This window comes from Lotus japonicus, chromosome 2 (assembly GCF_012489685.1).
Source record: "Lotus japonicus ecotype B-129 chromosome 2, LjGifu_v1.2".
NCBI classification, from domain to species: domain Eukaryota; kingdom Viridiplantae; phylum Streptophyta; class Magnoliopsida; order Fabales; family Fabaceae; genus Lotus; species Lotus japonicus.
Window position 1 is genome coordinate 47249482 of NC_080042.1, and position 25078 is coordinate 47274559.

Genomic DNA, 25078 nt, shown 5'->3' on the forward strand with positions numbered 1-25078 from the left:
ACGACACACTACACCATTGGGGAATCAATTACTCATTGAGGCCATGGTTCCAGTTGAAATGAACGAGCCATCTTAGTGGAATGAGTCATTTTTCAACTTGGATAATGATCGTAGAATAGCCGAAAACTTGGACATATTGGATGAATAAAAGGTGATAGTTCATATACGAGAAGTGGCCATCAAGCAGGGAATTTCTCCCAAGCACAACACCGAGGTAATTGATTGGCTACCTTGTGCCACGTAAAGTCAATGTCAGGAGTTGTGACACTACTCGAGGAAAGCTAGGCCTCAATTGGGAAGGTCTATACATGGTAGCTGATGAGGTCACCGATATAGGGGCCCATCAGTTCCATACTCTTAAAGGGTAGAACATTTCACATGCTACTAAATGCTTGCAGCCTTAGCTAACATACTATAGCTTGTGGCTGGCCATTACCCACCCCGAGCAGGGTCGTGTATATAGTAAGGCAAAATAGTCAATTGCCTTAGCCCCTAAAAAAAATTCTACCTATATAATACTAATGAGATGTATGAGAGATAATGAAACAATGAAAATTTAGGTCATATTAATTGCAGTGTGGGAAGCGGGAAGTACAACATGAGAAGTGCAACTTTGACAGTTATTAATAGTAGGATTTTGCATTAGCAAATTTACATTTTTCAAAAAATTAATAAATAAAATATCTGTTGCTTTTACATTTCCAAAATTGAAAAAATAATTTGTGTTTACTCATAATTGTTAGTTTTTTTTATGACTTCTATATTTATAGTATTGTGTAAGTTTATTCTTCACTCATTATTTCTTCTCTCAGAAAAAAAAAACTTTCTTATCACCTTAAGGGAATTATCAAATGAGATGCTTTATATCAAAGTGTTGCAAAAACATTTTCTCATTCCTTGCGATACGTGTTCTATAATTCATAATTTTTTATTTATTTTGCAGTAATATTTTATTTATATTTTTTACTATTTTATTTATATTTTTTATTCTTATTCTTTGTTTGAGAAATGTCAAATAGAAAGTATGAATCTTGTTCAAGCCGGGAACATCCACATCATGGTGGGGTTAACTCTTCCAGCGGTGGTTTCTTTCATTCACAAGACTCGAGCCCGAGATATTGCTTAAGGGAATCAAGCATGTACCGCTTGAACCAACCATCGAAAAAACTAATTTAATCTCAACGTGACGCTTGCGATAAATTTGTTACTATTCATAAAAATAAAGTAGAAGCAAATTTAATATGTGAAAACGTGATAGAAGAACCAACTACAAGATATATTGAATGAGTTAGCTATCTTATCTATGGAAATTGAAATGTTAGGATTGCTTGATTATAAAATTCTGATAAATGATTTCGCAGCTCAATAAACTTGAAGATTAATACAAAAAATTAACAATTTTTATGATATGTTTACTTTTTTTAATATTCCTATAAAAAGAAAGTCATTTTAACATTTTGGATTTAGGCCCTAAAATCTATATACAATATTGACTCCAAGTAATTTTGGTTTAAGTCCATCTCCCTTACTTCCATTACTTTGTTATGCCTTTTTAGAATCTTTGTTTATTCAGGCTCTGCCCAACCAAGTTCTTTCAAACTTTCTATGAATAAACAAAAGTTGAATGTCGTGATATGGTTGATGCTACTTTTGAAGTTTTGTGGTTGAAATACTTTTTTAGAGTTTTAGTTTTGTGCATAACAGTTCACGAATGAACTTTTCAGTCAATAAGACAAATGAAAGAGACTGGTATATAACATAGGTATGAAAAAGATTGATCTCTATACATGTGGAGACCCCCTTTTTATGGTGGGTGGATCCTCTGACCCTAACTCCTACGTCTACTACATAGCCAGCTGACGTCTTGACTTTCCCCTTGACCTTACTGAGATTGCAGCTTGTCCGACCGTTATGTTGACTCTTACGTGATTGCGGAAAGATTCACTACTGCTGAGTTGACTCTTGAGTAATTGCAGTAGGATAAGTCTCCTAGAGCAACCTGACCAGCCTAGTAATTGTAGTAGGATGAGTCTCATGGAGTAACCTGACCGGTCTAATGGCAGTGCCCTATCCACATGGGTCAAGTGAGACGGTCCACAACACCCCAAATCTTGTGGCTAAGAAAAAGCCACAAAAGACTTAAACAAAATTATACGCTTTCGGCTGGACACCTTTCTCGCTCTCCAGCCCATTGGTTGGATCATTGCGGTTGGACAGGTCCCTCGTGATGTTACCTGCATTCGATCCTTCTTTTAAATCACAAAAAAATCAGACCAACTGTTGGAGCTTGAGCCTTTTTGCAAGTCCTTTCTTCTTGGTATTGCGGATTCAAACTTTGAAGTGTCATAATAAAAAGGCCGACTGGATCAGAGTCCACACCAGCAGAAAGATGAAGCTTACTTGGATTGAAATTGCGTGGCTAGATTTTGAGAATAAAACCAAGTGGAAAGATGTCATAACTGATCGGAGTCAATGGAAGGATAGAGCTCGCTTGGGTAGGGACCAAGCAACATGCTTCGACGTCCGACCATAGTCGACGGAGATATTGAACTCACTTGGAATGAGACCAAGTGACAAGTTTCCATTACTGACCGGAGTTAACGGAAGGTTAGATCACACTTGGACCAAAACCATGGGGCAAAATTCCATGCTTGACCTGAGTTAGCGGAGGGATTGAGCTCTCTTGGGTCGGGACCAAGTGGCAAGACTCCATTACTAACCGTAGTCAACGAAAGTGCTGAGCTCACTTGGAGCGAGATCAAGTGGCAAGACTCCAATACTAACCGTAGTCAGCGAAAGGATTGAGCTCACTTGGAGCGAGACCAAGTGGTAGGGTTCCATTACTGATCAGAGTTAGCGTAAGGATTGAGCTCACTTGGGTCGGGACCAAGTGACAAGACTCCATTACGGGCCGTAGTCAGTGAAAGGATTCAGCTCACTTGGAGCGAGATCAACTGGCAGGGTTCCTTTACTGACCGTAGTCAGCAGAAGGATTGAGCTCACTTGGAGCGATGCCAAGTGGCAGGACTTCGTAGCTGAGCATGGTCAGCGGGAGGATTGAGCTCATTTGGAGCTACAACAAGTGTCAAGGTTCCATGCTGGCGGAGATGGAACTCGCTTGGTTTTGAACCCAGCAGCAAGGCTCAACGACTGACCAAAGTCAGTGGAGATGGAGCTTACTTGCTTTTGGACCAAGTGGCAAGGTTCGTAGTCCTTCTAGAGCATTAGTTGTAGTAGAACTTCAGTTTGTTCGCATTCCAAGAGTTGGATATATCACGGCCTAACTGTGTAGGTTACCACAACTGTCGATGTCTTGACCGAAGCTCCTATGAAGCTCACACGACGGGGAGGACTTGTCTGTATTTCTCTAGGAATAAGTAGGAAGGGGAAATTTGAACAAATTCAGTTGCGGACGACTTACCTCCTTCTGGATCCCCAATCACGTAAGGAATAACGTCTGGACAAGACAAAATGACTCTTGAGCGATTGTGGATGGATTGGTCTCTAGAGCAACCTGACCGGCCTAGTAAAGGTACTACATCTGCCAAATTCAAGTCGCAAAGCGGTCCAATTCTGGTTGGTCTTCTCTCTCCTAATTCACGCGTTTCAACGGCCAGCTACCTCCCCCCATGGTCGGTCTTCTCTCTCCTAATTCATGTGCTTCAATGGTCAGCTACCTCCCCCCACGGTCAGTTATGTCTCTCTTGGAGCATGTTGGGTGGCATCTGTTCCATCTCTCTTGTTAGGTGGCGTACCCCGGTTGGACAAGTACCAGATCGGGCCCCACGGTCGATCTTCTCTCTCCTGGTGCATGTTTGGTGTCGCGCGGAAAGGACGCTAGAGGGCGGCACCGCGCCAGCCCTCTCCATCGACGATCGGTCCTCTTGCTACCATGGTCGACTGTCTCTCTCCGAGTGCGTCTAAGGTATCGCCCAAAAAGGACAGGCGAGGACACCGTCGCGCAGAGTGTCTCTGTCGACGATCTGTTGTCTAGCTCCCATGGTTAGTTGTCTTGTGGGTGTTCTCTATCCTCGTGTCTGTTGACATGACCTGGAACACATCGTTGCTCTAGTCCTGTGCTCAAATGAAAACATTATCTTATCAAGTTAGTTTATCTTTTCTTGTGAGTGGATGGAAGATCTTCATTGTCGGTTATCATATGCGGCGTACCCTCCTGCTTTTCCTACTTTAAACCGAAGTGCGAGCATGCTCTGAAATTACTCCACGGTTGTGCATCTGGATCAACCGGTCGACTTCTTTCCTCTTTATAGGTCGTGATCGTAGCGACGTACCTTCTTGACATCGATAGGCTGGTTGTCGAAGGAAGTCTTCCTGCAAAATAAAGTAAATATTTTAACGGTAAGAAGGTTGGCGTCATACTTACATAGTGTTTCCACATCCTCCCTCTGAATTTACGGATAATCTTCAGTTCCAGACTGGCTGAGATGAGCGATGTCCCAAACTGCACCCTTCGTAGCCTTGGGCGCGGCTAGGTTGCGATGGTAGGGCAGTGAATGAAGAAACTCTTGTGGAAGCTGAAATGATTTACCGGGCCCCACGGTGGGCGCCAATGTTCACGAATGAACTTTTCAGTCAGTAAGACAAATGAAAGAGACTTGTATTTTACATAGGTATGAAAAAGATGGATCTCTATACATGTGGAGAACTCTTTTATAGTGGGCGAATCCTCTAACCTAACTCCAGCGTCTACTACATAGTTAGCTGACTAAAGAGAGCAGATCGCGCGGATCAAGCAGGACGTCTTGACTTTCCCCTTGACCTTGCCGAGATTGCAACATGTCCGGCCGTTATGTTGACTCTTGCGTGATTGCGGAAAGATTCCCTACTGTTGAGTTGACTATTGAGTAATTGCAGTAGAATAGGTCTCCCAGAGCAACCCGACTGGCCTAATAATTGCGAGAGGATGGGTGTCTTGGAGCAACCCAACCGTCCTAGTAAATGCGATATGATGGGTCTCCTAGAGTAATCTGATCGGCCTGATGACAGTGCCCGTCCACGGGCCCAAGTGAGACGGTCAAATAACATATGGAGCTTGCATGTAGGGGTGAGAATAGGCTGGGCCTAGGTAGGCTTTGCGTAAATAGGCCTAGCCTGTTTAAAAATCTTAAGGCATGAACCTGGCCTGTGGCCTGTCAAAGGTTTTTTTTCGATCCTGGTCTGACCTTCTCGAAAGCCTGGCCTGGCCTGGTAGCCTATTTAAAGGCCCGTTTCACAACAAGAGTTTTACGTTTGCCAACAAATTTTTTTGTACATAAGCTATCAAACTTATAAACTAACGGGTTAAATTATACTAAAATAATTTTTTTCAACAATCAGACTCATAATATTATAAGCTATTCGGTAGAGATGAAACTAAATGAGAGATTATGTTGGTTTCTTAAAGTCGGAGAGTCAGTATAAAATTACACTTCATATTAAGGTATTTAAATACGTTATATATGTATTTCTAAATAGACTTATAACTTTGAGTCATTATATAAGCCAATTTGCTTAAATATATAAAAACTGTCAATAAGTATATACTATTAAGATATTATGTTAAATTTATAATATCTAAACATCATCAATGGTAAAATATATTTATACTAATCATATTTACAATGTATCAGAAAAATACTAATAATTTTTACTTAAATAGGCTAGCCTATAAGGCTTAAAAGGCTTTTTGAATGACTTGACCCTAACCTTTTTAACTAAATAGGTTTTTCAAAAAGCCTAAGCCTTGCCTATTTACCAATTTGGCCTGACCTGGCCTGGGCATGTGGTAGGCTAGGCCATAGGCCCCTACAAACGGTCTGGCCTATTCTCATCCCTGCTTGCATGTCATATCAATATTCATGGATATGTTTCTTTACCCAAATCCATTTTTTTTGTGAGAGGACCGGACATTAACAATCTTGATACTATGTAAATAAAATTGATCTAACAAAGACATCAAAACCAGGAAGATATGATTGAGATTGGAGGAAATATAAGGTGGCGTAGTGAATGTTACCAACATTACTTTGATTTCGTACAAGTCTGCCTAGACAGACCACATAATAAGGTCTTACAAGCAAAAGGTTGTGACAATAAAGTAACTTTACCTAAAAATAAAGCTTCAATCCAAACAATATGCATGGCTAGTACATTTCATGTAAAGTTTATTGTCCCTTGCAACATTTAGAACACAAAGGGGATGACGGTCTTAACATGATCAGGGAAATCTTCAAACTTAGAAAGATACCATTTCCTAGTTGCATAACTCCTTCCCAACAAGTACAAAGTAGTGCCTATGGCGAAAGAGAACGAATACAATGTCTGAGAAATGAAGGAAACGCCGTAAAACACGATAATCTCAAAAAGGTAGTGTGGACAGATCACAAACTCAAACAAGCCACCCTTAGGAATCTTGTATTCCTTTTCTCCCTTTCCTCTCAATTTGGATAGAAGAAAGTGGTGGTAAAAGTTGCCACTGATGCCCACCAGTAACAGCACAATCCCAGGATTCATCAAATTAGTAGGTGGTTCCGGAAGCTCCCTTGTTAGGTGTTGTGCATAGATCATAAATACAGCTGACGTTAGATAACTCAGAGTGATGGGGATTGCAGAATCAAGAATCATAGAAGCACTATACTTGTGAACAAAAAGAACCTGCACAATAGAGAAAAAATATAGCTCTTATATATAATTAACTGGCCGGAAAAACTCATAATTATTTAATAGAACAACATTAACAGGTTATTTGTTTCTTACTTTCTTATAATAAGAAATAGAAGAAAATGAGTAATATGATAGGAAAGTTAAATAATGGTTAAAAAATTGATTAAAAATTAGATGTAAAAGAAAATTAGTGTGAATGAATTATTAGTCTAACCTCAAGTACTCTTTTGAAGAAGTGTAGGGTGACAGCAGATTGAAGGAGCGTGGATCGGAGACTCTCGTGAGGGAAAATAAAAAACGACGCCACCCCGGCGAGGAAAGCGGGAGTGTAGAGCAAGAGCATGCCAGCTCTGCCTGACAGCTTCATTTTCCTTTGAGCCGCGGCGTCGTTGCCAGTGTTCACGTTCCAGAACTTGGAATAGTTGAAGTGCTTCCCCCGAATCTCAGAGAATCCAAAGCTCGCCAGTGAAACAATGCTTATCACCGACATGGCCGTGACTAGGGAAGAAGGTGGGAATATGAAGTTCAGTAACACAGACATCACCATGGTTGAGAATTGTTATTGTTTCTGTTTGGCTCTGTGTTCTACAGAATAACTGATGAAGAAAGATGGCAAATGGGATACCATTATATATACATTATACAGTGTATCATGATAAAAAAAATTTGAAGTAATTTCTCGCGGGAACACAAAATGCATCATAAATTAAATAATATATGGTATGATGGTATTGGTGTGGGAGTTGGTTTGCGCGTGGTTGGTGGGCTTCTCTAATCTCAAAATTTTCCATGTAGGTGACACTGTTTAAAATATGATGATTTATCTCTTCGATTATAACTAATCTTACTTTTTTTTTTTATCTCTGCAGGATTGTCCCTCCCATTAACGAAGTTGTGCCCTTTTCTCCCTCTAGATCTGCACTTCCCTACATCTCAGGAGATTATCGTGGTTGAAAGCATCTTCTATTTACAATATAGAAAGAGAAACCCTTCTAGTAAGTGTCCTGTTGAGATTGAATTAATGAAATGATTAAATTAACCTCTCCCTGCAAGTCCCACCTAACCATTCTCTCAGGCCTAGCTCCACCTAGCAGCCGCTCCACTTCCTCGGCAGAAACAATTAATATTGGTTTTCCTTACTCCTTTCTATATATTATTCCTTTGTAACCAGATGAATCCAATCAAATCATTGATCCGGTGAGTCTTGAGAGATCGATAATGGTGAGAATGTGGTGGCTTATGGTGGAAGAATCGATGGTTCTTCGTGATTTGAGGTGACTCCTCACTCCTTTGTCGTTAAGGTGCGCCAGATGTGGTACTTGCAAGAACTCTAACGCTCAAGTTAGAACTGAGAACGTGAGTGAAAAGCGGTTGTAATATTGTTAATTATAAAATACTTGTGTACCTTATGTTCTTCCATGCCTTACCTTATATAGAGGTTGGGCTCGCGGGGTTCGAGGTAGCTAGCCATGACTGCCTGATATGTGAGACCCAAGTTTTTATGCTTAGAATAAATCGAATAAAATTCCTATTCACGATTAGTTTGATGTAATGTGAAGGAAAACCTGAACAAGTTTATCGAATGAAATTAATTTATGAAGGAGGAAGTTCAGGAAAATGCTAAGGAAAGTATTAAAGTCGATATAAGCTATAGCGCAAGTAGTATTCACTTATATCTAGGACGAGGGCGATCGTAAACGATTAATTTACACTTAAAGACACGATAGAAACTAATTTCAAAAATCTTCAGAGAAATGTTAGAACTTCTCTTAATTCTTCCATGACAAGCGTTTCGATACGAAACCCTGGAATGTACGAAGGTCAAATTCCAATACTCGGAAGTTTGCCGAAACTAAATCACTGATAGTTCAAGAAACCTAAAATCAACGGACGATGAAGACTTTTTCCATTCGGAGCTTTAAACGAAGATTCCACACGCGTACACCTATTTCTCTCGATGTTTCTAATCTTTCTTCAGAACGAAGTTTTCTCATCCGACATCAACTGCAAAAAGTAGTTTTTCGGGTAAAATCGATTTACACCGACTTTGGATCGTTTGCCTTAATTCCAAGAAACCTGTTTTGAGTTCTGGAATTCTGTCGCCAGAACCTATCTTAGAATTCACGGAGGAATGCGCAGGAAAAATCGGAATTGCGAAATTTTCATTTTTCCGCATTTTCCAAAACCTATAAATAGCAAGAAAATGAAAAATTTTCAAAATCCTTCTCCATTTCAAACCCAAACCCGCGAGCACCATAGGAGGAGGAGGAAGAAAAAGTTTTTCACCGTTTCTTGCCCGATCGCTGCACCGTTCGTTGCTACTCGAAGACATCGAGGTATAGATGTTATCTCTCACTTTTGATCGTCAATTCTGTCGTTTTTCTCTATGTCTTTATGTGCTCAAAGTTTTGAGCTTTTTGTAAAACTGTTCAAATAACTCGATTTCTCTGTCTAAACTTATTCCCTGCATGCCCAAGAGCATGTTTAGCGGAATACATTTTGCCGAATGTCGCCGAATTCCAATTCTGCTTGAAAAACCCATTTTTAGCCAAAGTTTCGTTCTTTCGGTTTAAAACTCTCGACTTAGCTTAGTGTTAGTAGGATTAGTTGTCATAAACGTCGTTGGTGACGTCCCATCAAATTTGTTTTTCGAAATTCCAATTTTGAAATTCCGAGCTAAAAATATTGACCAAAATACCCCTGTGACAGTTTTCGATCCGATAATTTTTCCGAGCTTTAATTCGCCTTAGTTACCCCTAATGATAGCCTAGGAACCAAGTTTGATCGAAGAAAAATCGGCGCACACAATTAGTGTGTGTGGCCGAGAGCACCTCCATAAGGGGAGGAAAATTTTGTTTTTCGAAAACTTGTCTTAACGCGTTAGATTATCGTACTTCGAAGTTTATAATGCTTCGTGTAACCCTAGTACCTATTGTTTGCTGAGTTTCTGACTCATTGTGATTGAATTCTGTGATTTTGCTCTAAGGTTCGTTTGAGGAATTCTGTGGAGCTGAAGAGGAAGGTTGTGAAGGAAAGCTTGAGGAACACGCTGGAAGAGCTACAGGTGAGGGCTACTCACTGAATACTAGCTAATGCTTTAGGTGTCGACGAATTCGACTTGATTTACTGTTTATGCACTTGATTGTGTTTGACTGGGAAAAATGTTTTCTGAGGCTACGGCTGACAATTGATAATCATTTATCGCTTGAATTGTTTTGAGATTGATTCACATGCTATGTGCTAAATGGTTAATCTAGGATGTGTTAATATTGATTCACATGCTATGTGCTAAATGGTTAATCTAGGATGTGTTGATATATGTGCCATGACTGTTGGATTGTGTTACTTGATTATGCAAATACACATATATCTGTTGTACGTCAGAGTGAGGATAACGGGCAGTTATGCCACACTCATCATGAGATTTTGGGAAAGTTTGACGGGACGAACGGAGGTTCGGGCCTTGTTATTGTTTTAATGGATCGAGACCTTCTCTAGGAATTACTTGGGATTATGGGATCTTTTAAAACTCATAAGATTAGAGACAAAACTAAATGGAAACTATTTTACAAGGAAAATTCATAAGACACTAAACAACCTCTGAACCTTTAAATAATGATCACAATCTCAGATAAAAGCTTAGGACTTGAATATTAGTTTTGGAAAAATGAGAAATGTCGTCGAGTCCAAGTTTTGGGGAAACTAATAAGTTTCCGAGTATGTTGATACTCTTTGCTCTAGGAGCAGTTTTGTTGTTTGGCTATCTAAAGGATAAGCCGGGAAATTAATAAGTTTCTGAGTACGTTGATGCTCTTTTGCTCGATGAGCAGTTTTGTTGTTGGGCTATCTAAAGGATAAGCCGGGAAACAGATAGTTTCCAGGTACATTGGTACTCTTTGCTCGCTGAGCAGTTTTTGACCATCAGATGGAGATGAGTCGGATAACTCGAGCAGTTATCACGAGTGATTGCACTCTTTTCATAATTAATTGTCTTTTGTCGCAGAATCGACATTTACCTTAGGGTATTCTTTTTAGAGACAATAAGTTAGCTAGAACACGTGACGACGTGATGAGTGAGGTCGGAGACGTTGTTTGGCTAATAACTTTGCATTCATGCACACATTTTGAGGCTAATAGACGGTGGGATGCCGGACCTCGGTGGATTCCAAAAATGGTCATAAGACCCGGATTTCCACATAAGAACATTGCGGTGATTCTTAGTAGCAGACGGAAATGGCAGACCTGCGGGTTCATTGCTGATCTGACTACATTTTGTTTGGTATAAGAGACGCCCGAGCGGAAATGGTCCCACCGTAGCTGGTGTTAGGGCTGACTCAATGGTGCCCATCCTTCCGGATTGCATCTTGTTCCTCGTCATTGCATTCATGCACCATACATACTGACTTAGTTGTCGCGTGTGTTTGATACTTGTTAATCTTGTTTGAGATATGTTAATTGTCCGCAAATTTTATTTATAATCATTGGGAAAGATATACAATTTATATTGCTATCATCTATATCTAAGCATATGTAACTACTGCTTAAACTTTACTTATTGGATGTACTATTATGTAATTCTTTGAGTTGACCCTCACGCGTGCTACCTGTGTTTGGGGGCTATGTATGCCCTTATTGTCAGATGTTGATGGCAGATTGGTTCGAGATGGTCGTCCCTTCGGGGGGGACTAGGTTCGAGATGTTGGATCAGGACACCCCGGGCTCATGGGTGGTCGACCCCGCCGGTCATCGAGCTATCTATTCGGGGCGAATAATGGAGGACCGCGTCGACAGGATGGGAAACTTGACGCACGGAGTTTTGAGACGCTACACCGTCAGCTTCAACCTACCACCAGGTGTTCACTGTGGACCTGGAGGTTTAGTACCACCACCACCGTCGCCTTCGGACGACGAGGACCCCTCGGAGGAGGTGCCTGTGGGAGGGACTTCATCGGACTCTAGCTCACCTACTGTTGTCGTTGCTGCCGACCTTGGTTCGAGACCTGGACCCGTGAGATCAGCCCAGGAGCAGATTGCAGTAGCGAGAGGAGAGATGATCGGAGACATCGACCTAGTCGTCTTGGATTCAGATTCAGACGACGACCATGGTGATGCATAGTTGGGAGTGTCGTGGTGTGGTCCTCTAGTCAGGATTAGGGTAGGAGTAGCGTTATGGCTCTGGTCTTCAGTTTCTCATTTTGGGGTAGGGTAGGTCCCCGACCTTTAGCTTTTTGTGTGGTTCTCTTTCCGGGAATCACAGAGAGTTGGTCGGACTAGGAGGTCTTCGGGCTGTTTTGGGCTGACCTACTTTCGTTGGAGGACTGTATTCAGAATACTTGACCTTTTATTTTGGTTTGTACATATTTTGCCCACGGGCACTACTTTTCCGTCACTGGAGGTTACTCGTGACGTGACATGCTACTTACAGCGGGGGTTGTAAATATATATGTACATTAGTCGTTTTTATTTTTCGTCGATAAGCTTTATCTTGTCAAGTCTTTATTTACGTAGAACAAATTCGAAAAAAAAAAATATTCACGTTTTTCCGCTTTGTTTTCTTTTTGGTTACTAAAGTGACGCCACCAAAATCGGGGTGTTACATGATACATTTTTTAGCTCTGCACCCTTACACTGATTGTTGGGCCATAGTCACCTGATGAAGGTCCCTGAATGAAAATTCAAATGGTAATTAGGTGACCTATAGGTTAGGAGGGGAAGGTCCACGGATCAAATCACTAGAGAGAAATTTGACCAATAAAAAGAATAGCCACTTGATGTGATGTGGTGAGAGGAAAGCCTTGGGTTGCGAGATCTGGATATGAGTAATGAAATTGGAATGTCATCAATTCCCTAACAGGGTCGTCAATACATCGTCGACTTTTTGAAGGTGCAGTTGGGTGAAAGACTTAGTCTAGTCGATCATGGCATGATCCGATTCTCTTGGAAGTCGAATTTGGTGAGACTAAATCCGACTACCTGAACAGCCCACTGCTCTACGTATGTATGAAAATGGATGCCTAGAGATATGAAAGGTGATATTTTTTGGGCGACATTTGGTCATCGATCGGGCCTCGTCTATTGCCAATGGTTTTCAGATGCGGCTTGAGTGTTGCGTCAAGTTTGAACTTGACTACCGGAACAATATCTCCCAGCAATGACTTCACCGCATGTGATGGTCGTGAGGTAAGTTGAAATCGGACTCTGGTGGTTGACCTTTGGAGTAGGAGTCCCTTAGTTCTAGCCTTTGTCGTAGATATGGTGGTTGAGTGGTTTGTTGAACTCCCTTTGTTCATATTTGTCTATGAGTAATTTTATGCCTGGGGGATTTTTATCTTTTCCTGGTGAGGAATCGGCTCCTTGAAGGATTTTTAATACATTACTTGAGGTGAAACAAAGAAACTTCCATGTTACCTTAAGACTACATGGAAAACCCTAAGGCAAATTCTGAGGTACCTTGAATTTTGTTTGGGCTTAGTACCCGCATTAAGTAATTCAATAGATTATCATCATTTTATTCCAGGTAAATACTACATGAAATTAGATTTTACGTATTTTACTTGTCAATTAACTAAATCTCATTAAATTCATTTTTTAATGAAAAATAGGCAGGTGGTGAAAACAAATGATGGTGATGAAAATGCACGATAAATGACCATGGTTGATTGATGAACAAAGTTGAGATCACACAACTCGCAAAGCTCACGCTCTTAAAAATGGAATGTTGCATTACTACGATAGAACAAAATCAAAATTTTAACCGACACATGGGTTTTTATTATTGAACCAACTCATTTTAGGTACCACATCTTAATTTGCCTTAGCTTAAGGTACCACAACAAGCACCAAACCCTAAACATAAAGTAACTAATGAGTGAACTTTGAATTTAAATAGAATTGGTCCCCACGAACCGTGCCCTACTTGACATGACAATGGATATACAAGTTCATATTAAAAAGTACATGAACTATTTAACTTTTGTTTAACAAGGTTTTCACCTAAATTAGGCCAAGAACTTCTTCCCTTGAAACATCAATGGGTAACTGTTAAGTTCAAACGCTCTTATCGTCTATCTAGTTTTGAATGATAACAATTTTCAAGAGTTCTTCAAAAGTCTATTAATGATATCCTTGTTGTTTACTTTTCAGGAGCTACATAAAAGTGATTTACTTGTTATATCTTGGAACTTCATATGAATTGAACTTCAGGATAAACAAACATGATCAAAAAACTAAGAACTTATCATCTATTCATTTAGTCTGGATTTCCATATGCATTGGAACTCGGGGAAAACAAGGACAATCTAAGTAATTAGTCACTTGCTCTAATCAGACGGTCCGATTGCAAAGAAGAAAGATATATCTACAAAGACTGTCTACATGAGGAAAATACGAAGCTCGACAAAGCACATTATATCGTCTTACTCAAAGATGACAAGGAAGATCAAGATGAAAGTTGAAGATCATCTCGTCATAAGAAAATGCTACAACGAGAGATATGATTCTTCAACGAGAAGATTCTGAGCAAGCAGAAAAGAAGACATCACAACATACATCAGAAAGTTGATTAAGAGAAGAGCTGTCAGCAGATGATCAGAAGACTTCTAGAAAGAAGAGCAGGATCATCTCAAGGAGAAAGAATGATCATCTGCAGAAAGTAGATAATGACAACTTGCAAAGGAGAATCAAGTGTCCAACTTGGACAGGGCAACCAGAAGAAATTGTGTTCAAAAAAAGCAAACATCATGTATATATGAAAAAGCATAACTGCATTTTTACTCCTCCACTTTATTCAATCGTGTGATTTTAGTCCTTAACAAAATCATTAGCATTTTGCATTCTCCACGTTAGCTGCCGCTTGCACTTTTAGTTTTTTCGTCCATTTCCATCCACAAATTAACGATTTCTAAAAAAAATATTAATATTAAGGGTTAATAGCTCTTTTGGTCCCGTACTTATCACGATTTTGCACTTTTGGTCCCCAATAAAAAAATTAGCACTTTTGATCCTCCACATTGCTTAAACTTTTGATCCACCATAAACCAAATACATTGAATGTTCATCTTCTCCCTCATCATATTCATTTTCTTCAAAGAAGAAATCGCAGAAAATCTATCCACACATGGACAAGATTTCAACTGATCCAGTTCCAAATTGTAGATAACCGTAGAACCATACTCCGAAAAAGATTGAGAACTTGGAAGGAAAGGAGAAAACCCAACAAACCCAAATCAATCATAAAATTCAAAGGGTAATCGAGGAGCCCCAAATAAACATTTTTTCTATCTCGAAAATGATAGATGCATAACCAAATTTAAAAAAAAGGAATGGAAATTGAAAATGAAAAGTACCTAACTCGATCAAAGAGGTGATCTTACCAGAGATGATATCCTTATAATCGCTCAAGTCGTAGCAATCCCACAACCTTTAGGTTGTGTTTGGATGAGGGATTGTAGAAATTCAAGGGATTTTAAATGCTAGGGATTGAATTCCCTTGAATTTCAAATTTTATTGTTTGGATAAAATGGTGAAATTCCCTCAATTGTAAAATTATTTGTTTGGGTAATATAATTGAATTTCCTTCATTTAATTTTTTTTATCTTAATATAATCGGCCGAAAACCCTAAAAATCAACCGAAAACTTAAAAGTCGACACAAAACCCTAAAAAGTGGCGTAAACCTGAAAATTGGCCTAAAACCAAAAAATCGGTTGAAAACCCAAAAATTGGCCGAAAACCCCAAAAATCGTCCTAAAACTCAAAAGTCGACACAAAACCCTAAAAAGCGGCCAAAAACCCTAAAATGGCCAGAAAACCCTAAAAATAGGCCGAAAATGTGAAAGTCGGCTCGAAATTCAAAAATCAGCCCATAACCCTGAAAATCAACTTGACTCTAAAAAATCGGCAGAAAACTCAAAAGTCTGGACAAAACCCTAAAATCGGCCCGATAATCAAAAATTGACCGAAAAACCAAAAACCTGACCTTTCGGTTGTTCGGCAGAATTTTAGGGTTTTGGGCTGATTTTAAGTTTTCAATCGAATTTCGAGTTTTCGGCTTATTTTTGAGTTTTCGGCTGATTTTAGGGTTTTGAGTCGATTTGAGTTTGGGGCCGACGTTCACGTTTTCGGCCGATTTTTAGGCTTTTATGCCGACTTTCGAGTTTTCGGCCAATTTTTGAGAGTCGAGCCCATTTTTAGGATTTTGGGCCGACTTTCAGGTTTTCGGCCGATTTTAGGGTTTTGGGTCGATTTTTGAGTTTTGGGCTGACTTTCACGTTTTCGCCCGATTTATAGGATTATCGACCGATTTTTAGGGTTTTCGGCTGATTTTTAGGGTTATCGGCCGATTTCTAGGGTTTTTTGCCGATTTTTATGGTTTTTTGCCGACTTTCGAGTTTTCGGCCGATTTTTTAGAGTTGGGCCCATTTTAGGGTTTTGGGCCGACTTTCACGTTTTCGCCGGATTTTTAGGATTATCGGCAGTTTTTTAGGATCTTGGGCCGACTTTCTGGTTTTCGACCGATTTTTTAGTGTCGGGCCGATTTTTTATTTTTCGGCTGATTTTAGGGTTTTGAGTCGATTTGTGAGTTTCAGGCCGACTTTCACGTTTTCGGCCGATTCTTAGGGTTATCGGCCAATTTTCAGGGTTTTGTGCTGACTTTCGAGTTTTCAGCCTATTTTTGAGAGTCGGGCCAATTTTTCAGGTTTTGGGCCGATTTTTGAGTTTTTGACCGACTTTCGAGTTTATGGCCGATTTTAGGGTTTTATGCCGAGATTAATTTTTTTGACTGAATTTAGATAGGGTTAAGGGAGAGATGAAGAATTTGAAATTCCTTCGTATTTTGAGGTGATTTCAATTGCCTATTGAGTAAAATACCTCATTTAATTATTAGTAATTTGAGAATTCCTCACATTAGATATCCAAACAGGGTATTTTAATTGAAGGGATTTGAAATACCCTCTAAAATTACATTCCCCTCAAATATTCCCTCATCCAAACACAATCGTAGCGTTGTTTCCTTTGCCTCTGGCGAGAGCTTTTGCACTCAACATATATCTCTCACCTCTGATCTTGTTCTCTCTCGATTTCTCTCTTTGAAGGTTCTGGAAATTTTAAGTGAGAAAAGTCTAGCATGTGGATCAAGTTATAATTTTTTTAGATTAATAAGAAACAATGAAACCTGCTAAAATTTTGTTAGATTAAAAATGTAAAGATGAAGAAGATATTTGTGAGATGGAGAAGATGATGAAGGAGATGGAGATGATTTTGATTTTTATGTTTATAATTTTCTAGGTTTTTTAGATTTAATGATGAAGATCTTGAAGGTGATGAAGGTTTCAGTGTTATAAATTTTGTGATTTTTTAATTAATTTTTTTAAGGAATATTTCGTTAGTTTTTGGATGGAAATGGACGGAAAATCAAAAGTGCAAACTAGGTAACGCGAAGGACCAAAATTTTTGTGAAGGACCAAAATCACACAATTGAATAAAGTGGGGAACCAAAAGTGCAGTTAAGCCTTCTTTAATTGAGTTGGCGTGATTTAAGTGGAAGGATAGGGAAGGAGACAGGAATAGGAGACAAATGATTTTCATCCTTGAGTATTAGAGTCGTTTTGATTTCAGATTGCAAAATACTCAATGAAGAACACCTAAATTTCATGTAAAATTTATTGTTCACCATAACATTTAGAAGACAAAGGGGATGAGGAGGAGAGGGTTAGGGGTGGGAGATCGAACTGGAGAAGGGAACCCATATTGACAGCTCTATTGATTGGTGAAGAGCAAGTTCTGGAAACCTTCGTTTAATTCATGTTGATGAAGAAGAAATGCTTTATTTTATTTTTTGGAGATGAGAAGAGAATATGATGTTGAGAAATGTTTGATTTAGGGTTAGGAATTGGGATTTAGTGTTTCTAAATTAGGGATTTAGAATTGGGGAAATTTTGGGGGAAATTTAGGTTTTTAATTTAATTTAATTTTGTCAATTTAATTTAGTGTTCTGATGTGTAATTTTATTTTATTTTATTAATTCCACGTAAGCTTCTTCAGTACAGTTAGCATGCCAAATCATTACTCGTCAGAGATCCGAGCTCCGGTGAGGACTTGCTCCAAACGTTTTACATAATAGAGGTTCTTTTGCAAAAAAATTCCGACGACAGACCTAGTTCAGACGGCGAGACAAACACAAAGACTAATTTGAAGATTAACCCTATTATTTATTATTGCAATTGAAGATGTATACACACCCCTGCCACAAATCTAGGCAGATATTCCTCTCTGATATCTCATACATATAACCCTCTTGAGTATTAGAATTGTTTTGATTTCAAATTGCAAAATACTCAATATGAAGCACACATATATTTCATGTAAATTTTATTATTCCTCATAACATTTAGAAGATAAAGGGGATGACAGCCTTCACATGATTAGGGAAATCTTCAAACTTAGAAAGATACCATTTCCTAGTAGCATAACTCCTACCCAGCAAGTAGATGGTAGTGCCTATGGCGAAAGAGAACGAATACAACGTCTGAGAAATGAACGAAACCCCGTAAAATACGATAATCTCGAAAAGATAGTGGGGGCAGATAACAAGTTCAAACAAGCCACCCTTAGGAATCTTGTATTCTTTTTCTCCTGCCCCTCTCAACTTGGAGAGAAGATAGTGGTGGTAGAAGTTTCCCATGATGCCCACCAAAAACAACACAATCCCAGGATACATCAGATTAATAGGTGGTTCTGGAAGCTCCCTTGTTAGGTGTTGAGCATAGATCATAGTTACAACTGATGAAAAATAACTCAGAGTAATGCTGATAGCAGAATCAAGAACCATAGAACCACTGAACTTGTGAACAAAGAGAACCTACAAAACGGGGAATTATTAATCGCTTAAAACCTTAATATAAGAACCAAATTGAATGTATATTTTGGTGTTTTTTTTTTTATAAAAACCACCTTAAATTTTGTGATATGATTCATTAATTAATTTTTAACAAAAATATCCTTATTTAGTTAAATTTGTAAAAATTAAAACAAAACTACTTTTCATTTGTGTATTTTCCCTAAAATATCAATTTTCGTCAGTAGCCAAACAATAAATTCCATATATTCCTAATTACTCCAAAAGGATTTTGTTTTGTTTACCCTTCTTTTCCACTTCCACCTCCAACGAATAAGAATAGTTCAAAAAAAAAACCTCCAAGGAATAAGAAGAAAAAAAAGAAAAAAAAATTATATAATATGTGATGTGATAGGAAATATAAAGAGAAATGGAAAAAAAGTGTGAAAAAGAAATTAGAGAGAAAATTGAATGTGAGTAAATCATTACTCACTCCAACATCCAAACATTTTCCTAATATGGGGTAGATAGAGTTATCTAAATTTAGTAATTTACCATAATTGTGCCCGTAAGTTTAATGTGGCTATCACTTTTTATTTGAGCTAGGTTGTGGCACAAGAGCTACAAAATACTATCTACCAAAAGAAACAAACTACAATATACTATCCAAGGGCGTATCCAGGATTTTCTTGTTGCGGGGGCGAAATATAAGACTAAAAAAATCTGCGTTGAATATTATATAAACTTTAAATTATAAAATATTATTTAAATACAACTATTTCTTCTTTCATAGTACTAAATTTACCTATTATTGTATCAACATAAAATATTTCAGCAATTTCTCTTTCGATATATACAACTAATAAATTTATAAGAAGATAATCTTCAATTTTGTTGCAAATTCTCTTTCGATGTTTCTCTTCGTAGATGTTGTTGAAATAAGGAATGTCAAAACAAGACGTAGCAATTTACCAAGAAGTGAAAATATTGTTGTTTTTCCAGTTTCAACTAACTTCTGCTAATACTCGGAAAAATTGCCTAAATTAGGATCTCGGGAAACATCTAAATGATAATGTCTTAGTTGGAACGACAAATTTCTCTTTTCTAGCTCAGAAAAATCATCTGCATAAAACTTCTCAACAAGCTTACAAATTTTCTCATTACCAAATGATTTAATATTTTCCTTAGGATCTAAAGCTGAACTAAGTATGAGAAGTTTCACTGCCTCTACATTAAATCTTCCATTTAATTTATATAGTTGCAAATCAATTGCAGAATAAAATACATATATCCTATAGTGATGTTCCATATCTCTATCTTGTTTCTTATTACGACCATTACTCATAAAATAACGAGTTTTCATGTCAAGAACTTTAACTTGATGAGGATCACAAAATGTTATAATATCTTCTATATAAAAATACTTATAGTCGGTGAACATTTTAAAATTCTTGGGGGGCGATGGCCCCTGCCTGCCCCTACCTAGATACGCCCCTGATACTATCTAAAAAAAACTACAAAATACTATTATATCTTCACTTATTTTTCTCCTGTCCAAACAAACAAGAAACATCTGGGACTGACTCCATCTGCAGCTAGCGGGACTCTTATCTATGAATGAGAGTTCAATTTTTGCTCTAAGAGAGACATTGATAGGACTCTCGAACTTAAATTTTACTTATGGAGAATCAGACATTTGCGGCTTCAATCTCGAGAGTTCAAATTGAAAACAACCACTAGTGGGTGGGTGTATTCTTATTTTTAAAGAAGTAATTATATATATAATTTCTTTTTATCAAGTTGTTGCTTATCTTAATTAATATTTGTAAGAGTTTTTTTTTTGAAATGTACTCTTAAAAAACGAAAAAAATATGTAAATATTCACTATGTAGTAGCTGTATGGGAAAGGAATTGTTACCTCAAAGTCCCTCTTGAAGTAGTGAAGAGTAACAGCAGAATGAAGGAGCGTGGATCTTAAACCCTCATGAGGGAAAATCCAAAACGACGCCGCGCCGGCGAGAAAAGCGGGAGTGTAGAGCAAGAGCATGCCAGCTCTGCCTGAAAGCTTGATCTGCCTCTGAGCCGCGGCGGCGTTACCACTGTTGGCGTTCCAGAACTTGGAATAGTTCAAGTGCTTCCCTCTAATCTCCGAGAACCCAGAGTTCGCCAGCACGACGAAGCTCACCACTGACATGGCTGTGACAACCAGAGAAGATGGTGGTGGGAACATGAAGTTCAGTAACATGGACATGATCACCACCATGATTGAGATTGTCTATGCAGCACTCTCTGTTTGGGGGATTGGCTTTAGATAACTGAAGGAATCATGAGTATGAAAAATGGGAAGACATTATTATAAGATACAATGAGAATGATATAAAAAAAATTGATTTTTTGACTTGTGTTCAATAATTCAATTATACAATTGCAGAGTTGTGATATGATAGTGCCTTTAAATGATAAATATTAGATAGTGTGTGATACTAATAAAAGTAAGGATAAGGTGAATTCTCAAGCAGCCGCGACTTTTGGGTGTGGTAGGTTGATGAATGACGTCGTGTAAGTGTGTAACTATAAAAATATAGAAATAGGAAAATAATATATGGCACGAGCAAATTCATCCACGAAAGTCACGACCAGTGCTTTTAAATTGTGTAATTAATTTTATGTTTTCTCTCTCCTGTATTTTACATCATTCAAATCTGTAATTTCTACATATTGTGCTTCTCGTGCCTTGTTCTTGTCGTACCATATAGTGGCACTCATAGAAATAAGAATGCATGAGAGAGAGAGAGAGAGAGCGAGGGAGAGGGAGGGAGGGAGAGAGAGAGAGAGAGAGAGAGAGAGAGGAGAGAGAGAGAGTTATGGACGTCGTGAGGGATAGAGTCTACAGACAGGGACACAATAGATGCATGACACACGACTGAGGGTCGACGGCGGTGGACAAGTGGGTCACCAAATCAAGTGAGGACATCTTAACTTAAAAACAAATAATACATTTGGTGAGCCTAGGGACAGGGATTTATGGCGCCTACATCGAACAATTATTTGTTCACACCTCAAAATGAGGTGGAAAGAGGCGGAGGAGGAGAGATAAGAAGAAAAGAAAAAGTAAGAAAAAAAATAAGATGTGATAGATGATAAGAGGAAAGAGATAAAAATAAAAATAGGTGAACATGAAGTGTATAAAAAAGAAGGTGTCTATATATCATTGTTGGCCAACATCTTAGGCCAGATCAAATTAATAAATAGATAAAGTTAGGCGCTTCTTTTTTTTTTTTTTGAGCAGTTTAATATTCATGAAATATATATATTGTCAGTCATACTCATGCTGTCATTCTTCATAGGCTTCACGATTCAAGTATAACTACATAGACATTGCAATTAGAAGACTGAGTGGGAGTACATTGATGATGGTATAACAAAGTACATTTCGGCTGGTGGGAAGCTTGAGATGATGCTTATACGAGTACTAATCTCACCTATCTTTCAGAATGTATCCTTCACGACCTCTCTTGTATCATATACAACCAGATCTTGAGTATAGAATTCTATTGATTTAAAACTTTAAAATACTCAAGGAAGCACAGGTACATTTCATGTAAAATTTATTGTTATGCACAAGATTTAGAAGAGAAAGGGGATGACAGCCTTGACATGATTAGGGAAATCTTCAAACTTAGAAAGATACCATTTCCTAGTTGCATAACTCCTACCCAACAAGTAGAAAGTAGTGCCTACGGCGAAAGAGACTGAATACAAAGTCTGAGACATGAAGGAAACCCCATAAAACACGATAATCTCAAAAAGATAATGGGGGCAGACCACAAGGTCAAACAAGCCCCCCTTAGGAATTTTGTATTCCTTTTCTCCCTTTCCTCTCAATTTGGATAGAAGATAGTGGTGGTAGAAGTTGCCAATGATGCCTACCAAAAACAACACAATCCCAGGATACATCAGATTTACAGGTGGTTCCGGAAGCTCCCTTGTTAGGTGTTGAGCATAGATCATAGTCACAGCTGACATAAAATAACTCGTGGTGATGGGGATTGCAGAATCAAGAAGCATAGAACCACTGTACTTGTGAACAAAGAGAACCTACATAATAGAGTAAAAACAGCATTCTTAAATGACCTGGAGTTTGACAAAACTAGAACACAATAAAATACAATGCTCAGTGTTTGACAAAACTAGAACAACTCATTTCCAATCAAACAATTAATTTAAATGAGCAATTAAGCAGGAAAAGTTGAAAAGAAGATTTTTCTTGCACACAATCCAACTTATTCCAAATAGTTGTGAACAAACAGAACCCACACAATTTAGTCAAAACTGCATTCTAAAACAGAGCAGCAACAAAACTCTAAGCTCAAGCTAGTTCATGAAAACCAAATATAAGAAAAAGAAAGCAAAACTCTCACAAAACTGATATTACAACAATCTGTCATTTTCAGTCAAAATTGAGCCATTATTGTTTGATACAAGTATAGTGGATACAACCTTGCCACCGGGGACCGGTTTCTGTCATTCATGACCTTAACAAAATATTAAAATTGGTCTCAAAAAATGAATGAGAACTTAAAATGGGAATATATTAGAAAATAAGACGAACGATTTTCATTCGAAATTATTTTCCTAAAATATCAATATTCATCACAAGCCAAGCAATAAATCCGTTGTGTTCCCACAAACACAAAAATCCAAACAGTTTCCTTATATGGGGTATACAGAGTGATCTAAATATACCATAATTGTGCCCATAAGATTACTGTCTCGATCACTTTTTATTTGAGGATTGAGGTTGTGACACAAGAACAAAAAAATACTATTCATATCTTATTTTGTCCACGCGCATCTTCCCACTTGAGCAAATTCTGTCCCACCAAGAAACATTTGGCACTGAATCCGCAGCAGGATTCTTATCTATATATCAGACTTCAATTTATTTTTGCACTACAGGTATCCATCTTCCACTATAGGTAATCTTGTTCGAGCAGGGAACATTTACATTATGGTGGGCAGCTCTCTAAACGTATGTTTTCTCCATTCACAAAACTCGAACATAGTTTTTAGTTATGGAGAATCAGACATGTTCTACTTGACCATAGACTTCACACCAAAACCAACCACTACCGAGTAAAATGTTACGTTTATACAAGTTATTAGGATTTAATAACTGAACGTAGGAGTAAGAATTGGTGGTTACCAAAGGCTTATACTAATATTTTTATAATTTTATCAGAAATCAGTTTTTTCCCAATCCATTCCTCCCAAATTTGGAGAACAAAAGTGAGAGAAAGTAGTGGAACATGAGGGAATGCATACCATCGATTTACATTGGTTCCATCCTCTTTTTAATTACATAAACAATGGATCTCCCATTCCCTCCTCTCAATTGATGAATTCCATCCCCTTCCCTCAATCCAAACAAAGCCTTAGTTATATTAACTTATTATCTAATTTATTATCATCCCTGTTGTTTATCTTGTTGCACAAGGTAATCCCCACAGCCGACAACCATGAGACTATCCCTCGAGGCTCTGAGATCACATTAAACTTGCTCATATTAATTAATTTAATTTAACAGCAGAAATGAAAACAAAATGTAACTATTAACTAACAAATCACATTTATCAGTATTTTATTTTTGCACAATTTCAAATTAACACAATCAACAGCCACTCAAAACCCTAGAATGTGCATTTTGTGTGTAACTAGAACTACAGTGTGGGGAATCAAGGAAGGGTTATTACCTCTAAAACCCTCTTTAAGAAGTGAAGGGTAACAGCAGATTGAACGAGCGTGGACCTGAAACCCTCATGAGGAAAGATCCAAAACGACACCGCACCGGCGAGGAAAGCGGGAGTGTAGAGCCACAGCATGCCAGTTCTGCTTGAAAGCTTGACCTGCCTCTGAGCCGCGGCGGCGCCACCAGTGTTGGCGTTCCAGAATTTTGAATAGTTCAAGTGGTTTCCCCTAATCTCCGAGAACCCTGAGTTTCCCAACGCAACGAAGCTTAGCACCGACATGGCCGTGACAAAAGGAGAAGATGGTGGTGGGTATAGAAGGTTCAGTAACAATGACTTGATAACCATGGTGGAGATTGTCTCTCTGTTTGGACCTGTGTTTGTTTCAGTTTCAGATCTAATGAAGAACTGAACAAGGATGAGAAATGGTACCCAATAATACGACCAATAAATAAGTTGTTGATTTGTATGGTTCTATTCGATTCCAGAAGAGCAAGTTGTCTAATGTCTACAGAACCTACAATTAATTGCATTTCAGATCGCTTGGTACGTAGGCTTCGTTTGGATTGATGGAACATAATGGAGCGGAGCGGAATGAAATATAATGGAATGGAATGGAATGGAGCGGAGCGGAATGGAATAAAAATTTCATTCCATTGTTTGAATATTTTATGACGGAGCGGAACAAAGTTACCACTGCATTGTTTGGATAATGGACGGAGCGAAATGAGTTATAATTTTTATTACTCCTATATTACCCTTATTTTAAAATAAAATACAAACTGCTGAAAAAGCAATTGAAAATTTCCAAAACATTCTAGCTAAGATGGATA

The 25078-nt window shown here is 38.3% G+C and overlaps 3 protein-coding genes across 3 annotated transcripts; all 3 read right to left on the reverse strand.

Moving 5' to 3' along the window:
• Positions 1–5975: 5975 nt before the first annotated feature.
• Positions 5976–7393, reverse strand: LOC130735423 (steroid 5-alpha-reductase DET2-like). The gene is made up of 2 exons (XM_057587420.1): positions 6878–7393; positions 5976–6654 (listed from the first exon to the last, which is right to left on the reverse strand). The coding sequence occupies exons 1-2, from the start codon at positions 7208–7210 to the stop codon at positions 6184–6186; spliced, it is 804 nt and encodes a 267-aa protein (XP_057443403.1). The 5' UTR covers positions 7211–7393; the 3' UTR covers positions 5976–6183.
• Positions 7394–18017: 10624 nt separating this feature from the next.
• LOC130738153 (uncharacterized) lies at positions 18018–20854 on the reverse strand. The gene is made up of 2 exons (XM_057590072.1): positions 20417–20854; positions 18018–18522 (listed from the first exon to the last, which is right to left on the reverse strand). Exons 1-2 carry the CDS (start codon positions 20759–20761, stop codon positions 18052–18054), a joined length of 816 nt encoding a protein of 271 aa, XP_057446055.1. The 5' UTR covers positions 20762–20854; the 3' UTR covers positions 18018–18051.
• Positions 20855–21854: 1000 nt separating this feature from the next.
• On the reverse strand, positions 21855–24785 carry LOC130738154 (uncharacterized). Its single transcript, XM_057590073.1, has 2 exons — positions 24252–24785; positions 21855–22596 (listed from the first exon to the last, which is right to left on the reverse strand). Exons 1-2 carry the CDS (start codon positions 24591–24593, stop codon positions 22126–22128), a joined length of 813 nt encoding a protein of 270 aa, XP_057446056.1. The 5' UTR covers positions 24594–24785; the 3' UTR covers positions 21855–22125.
• Positions 24786–25078: the final 293 nt, after the last annotated feature.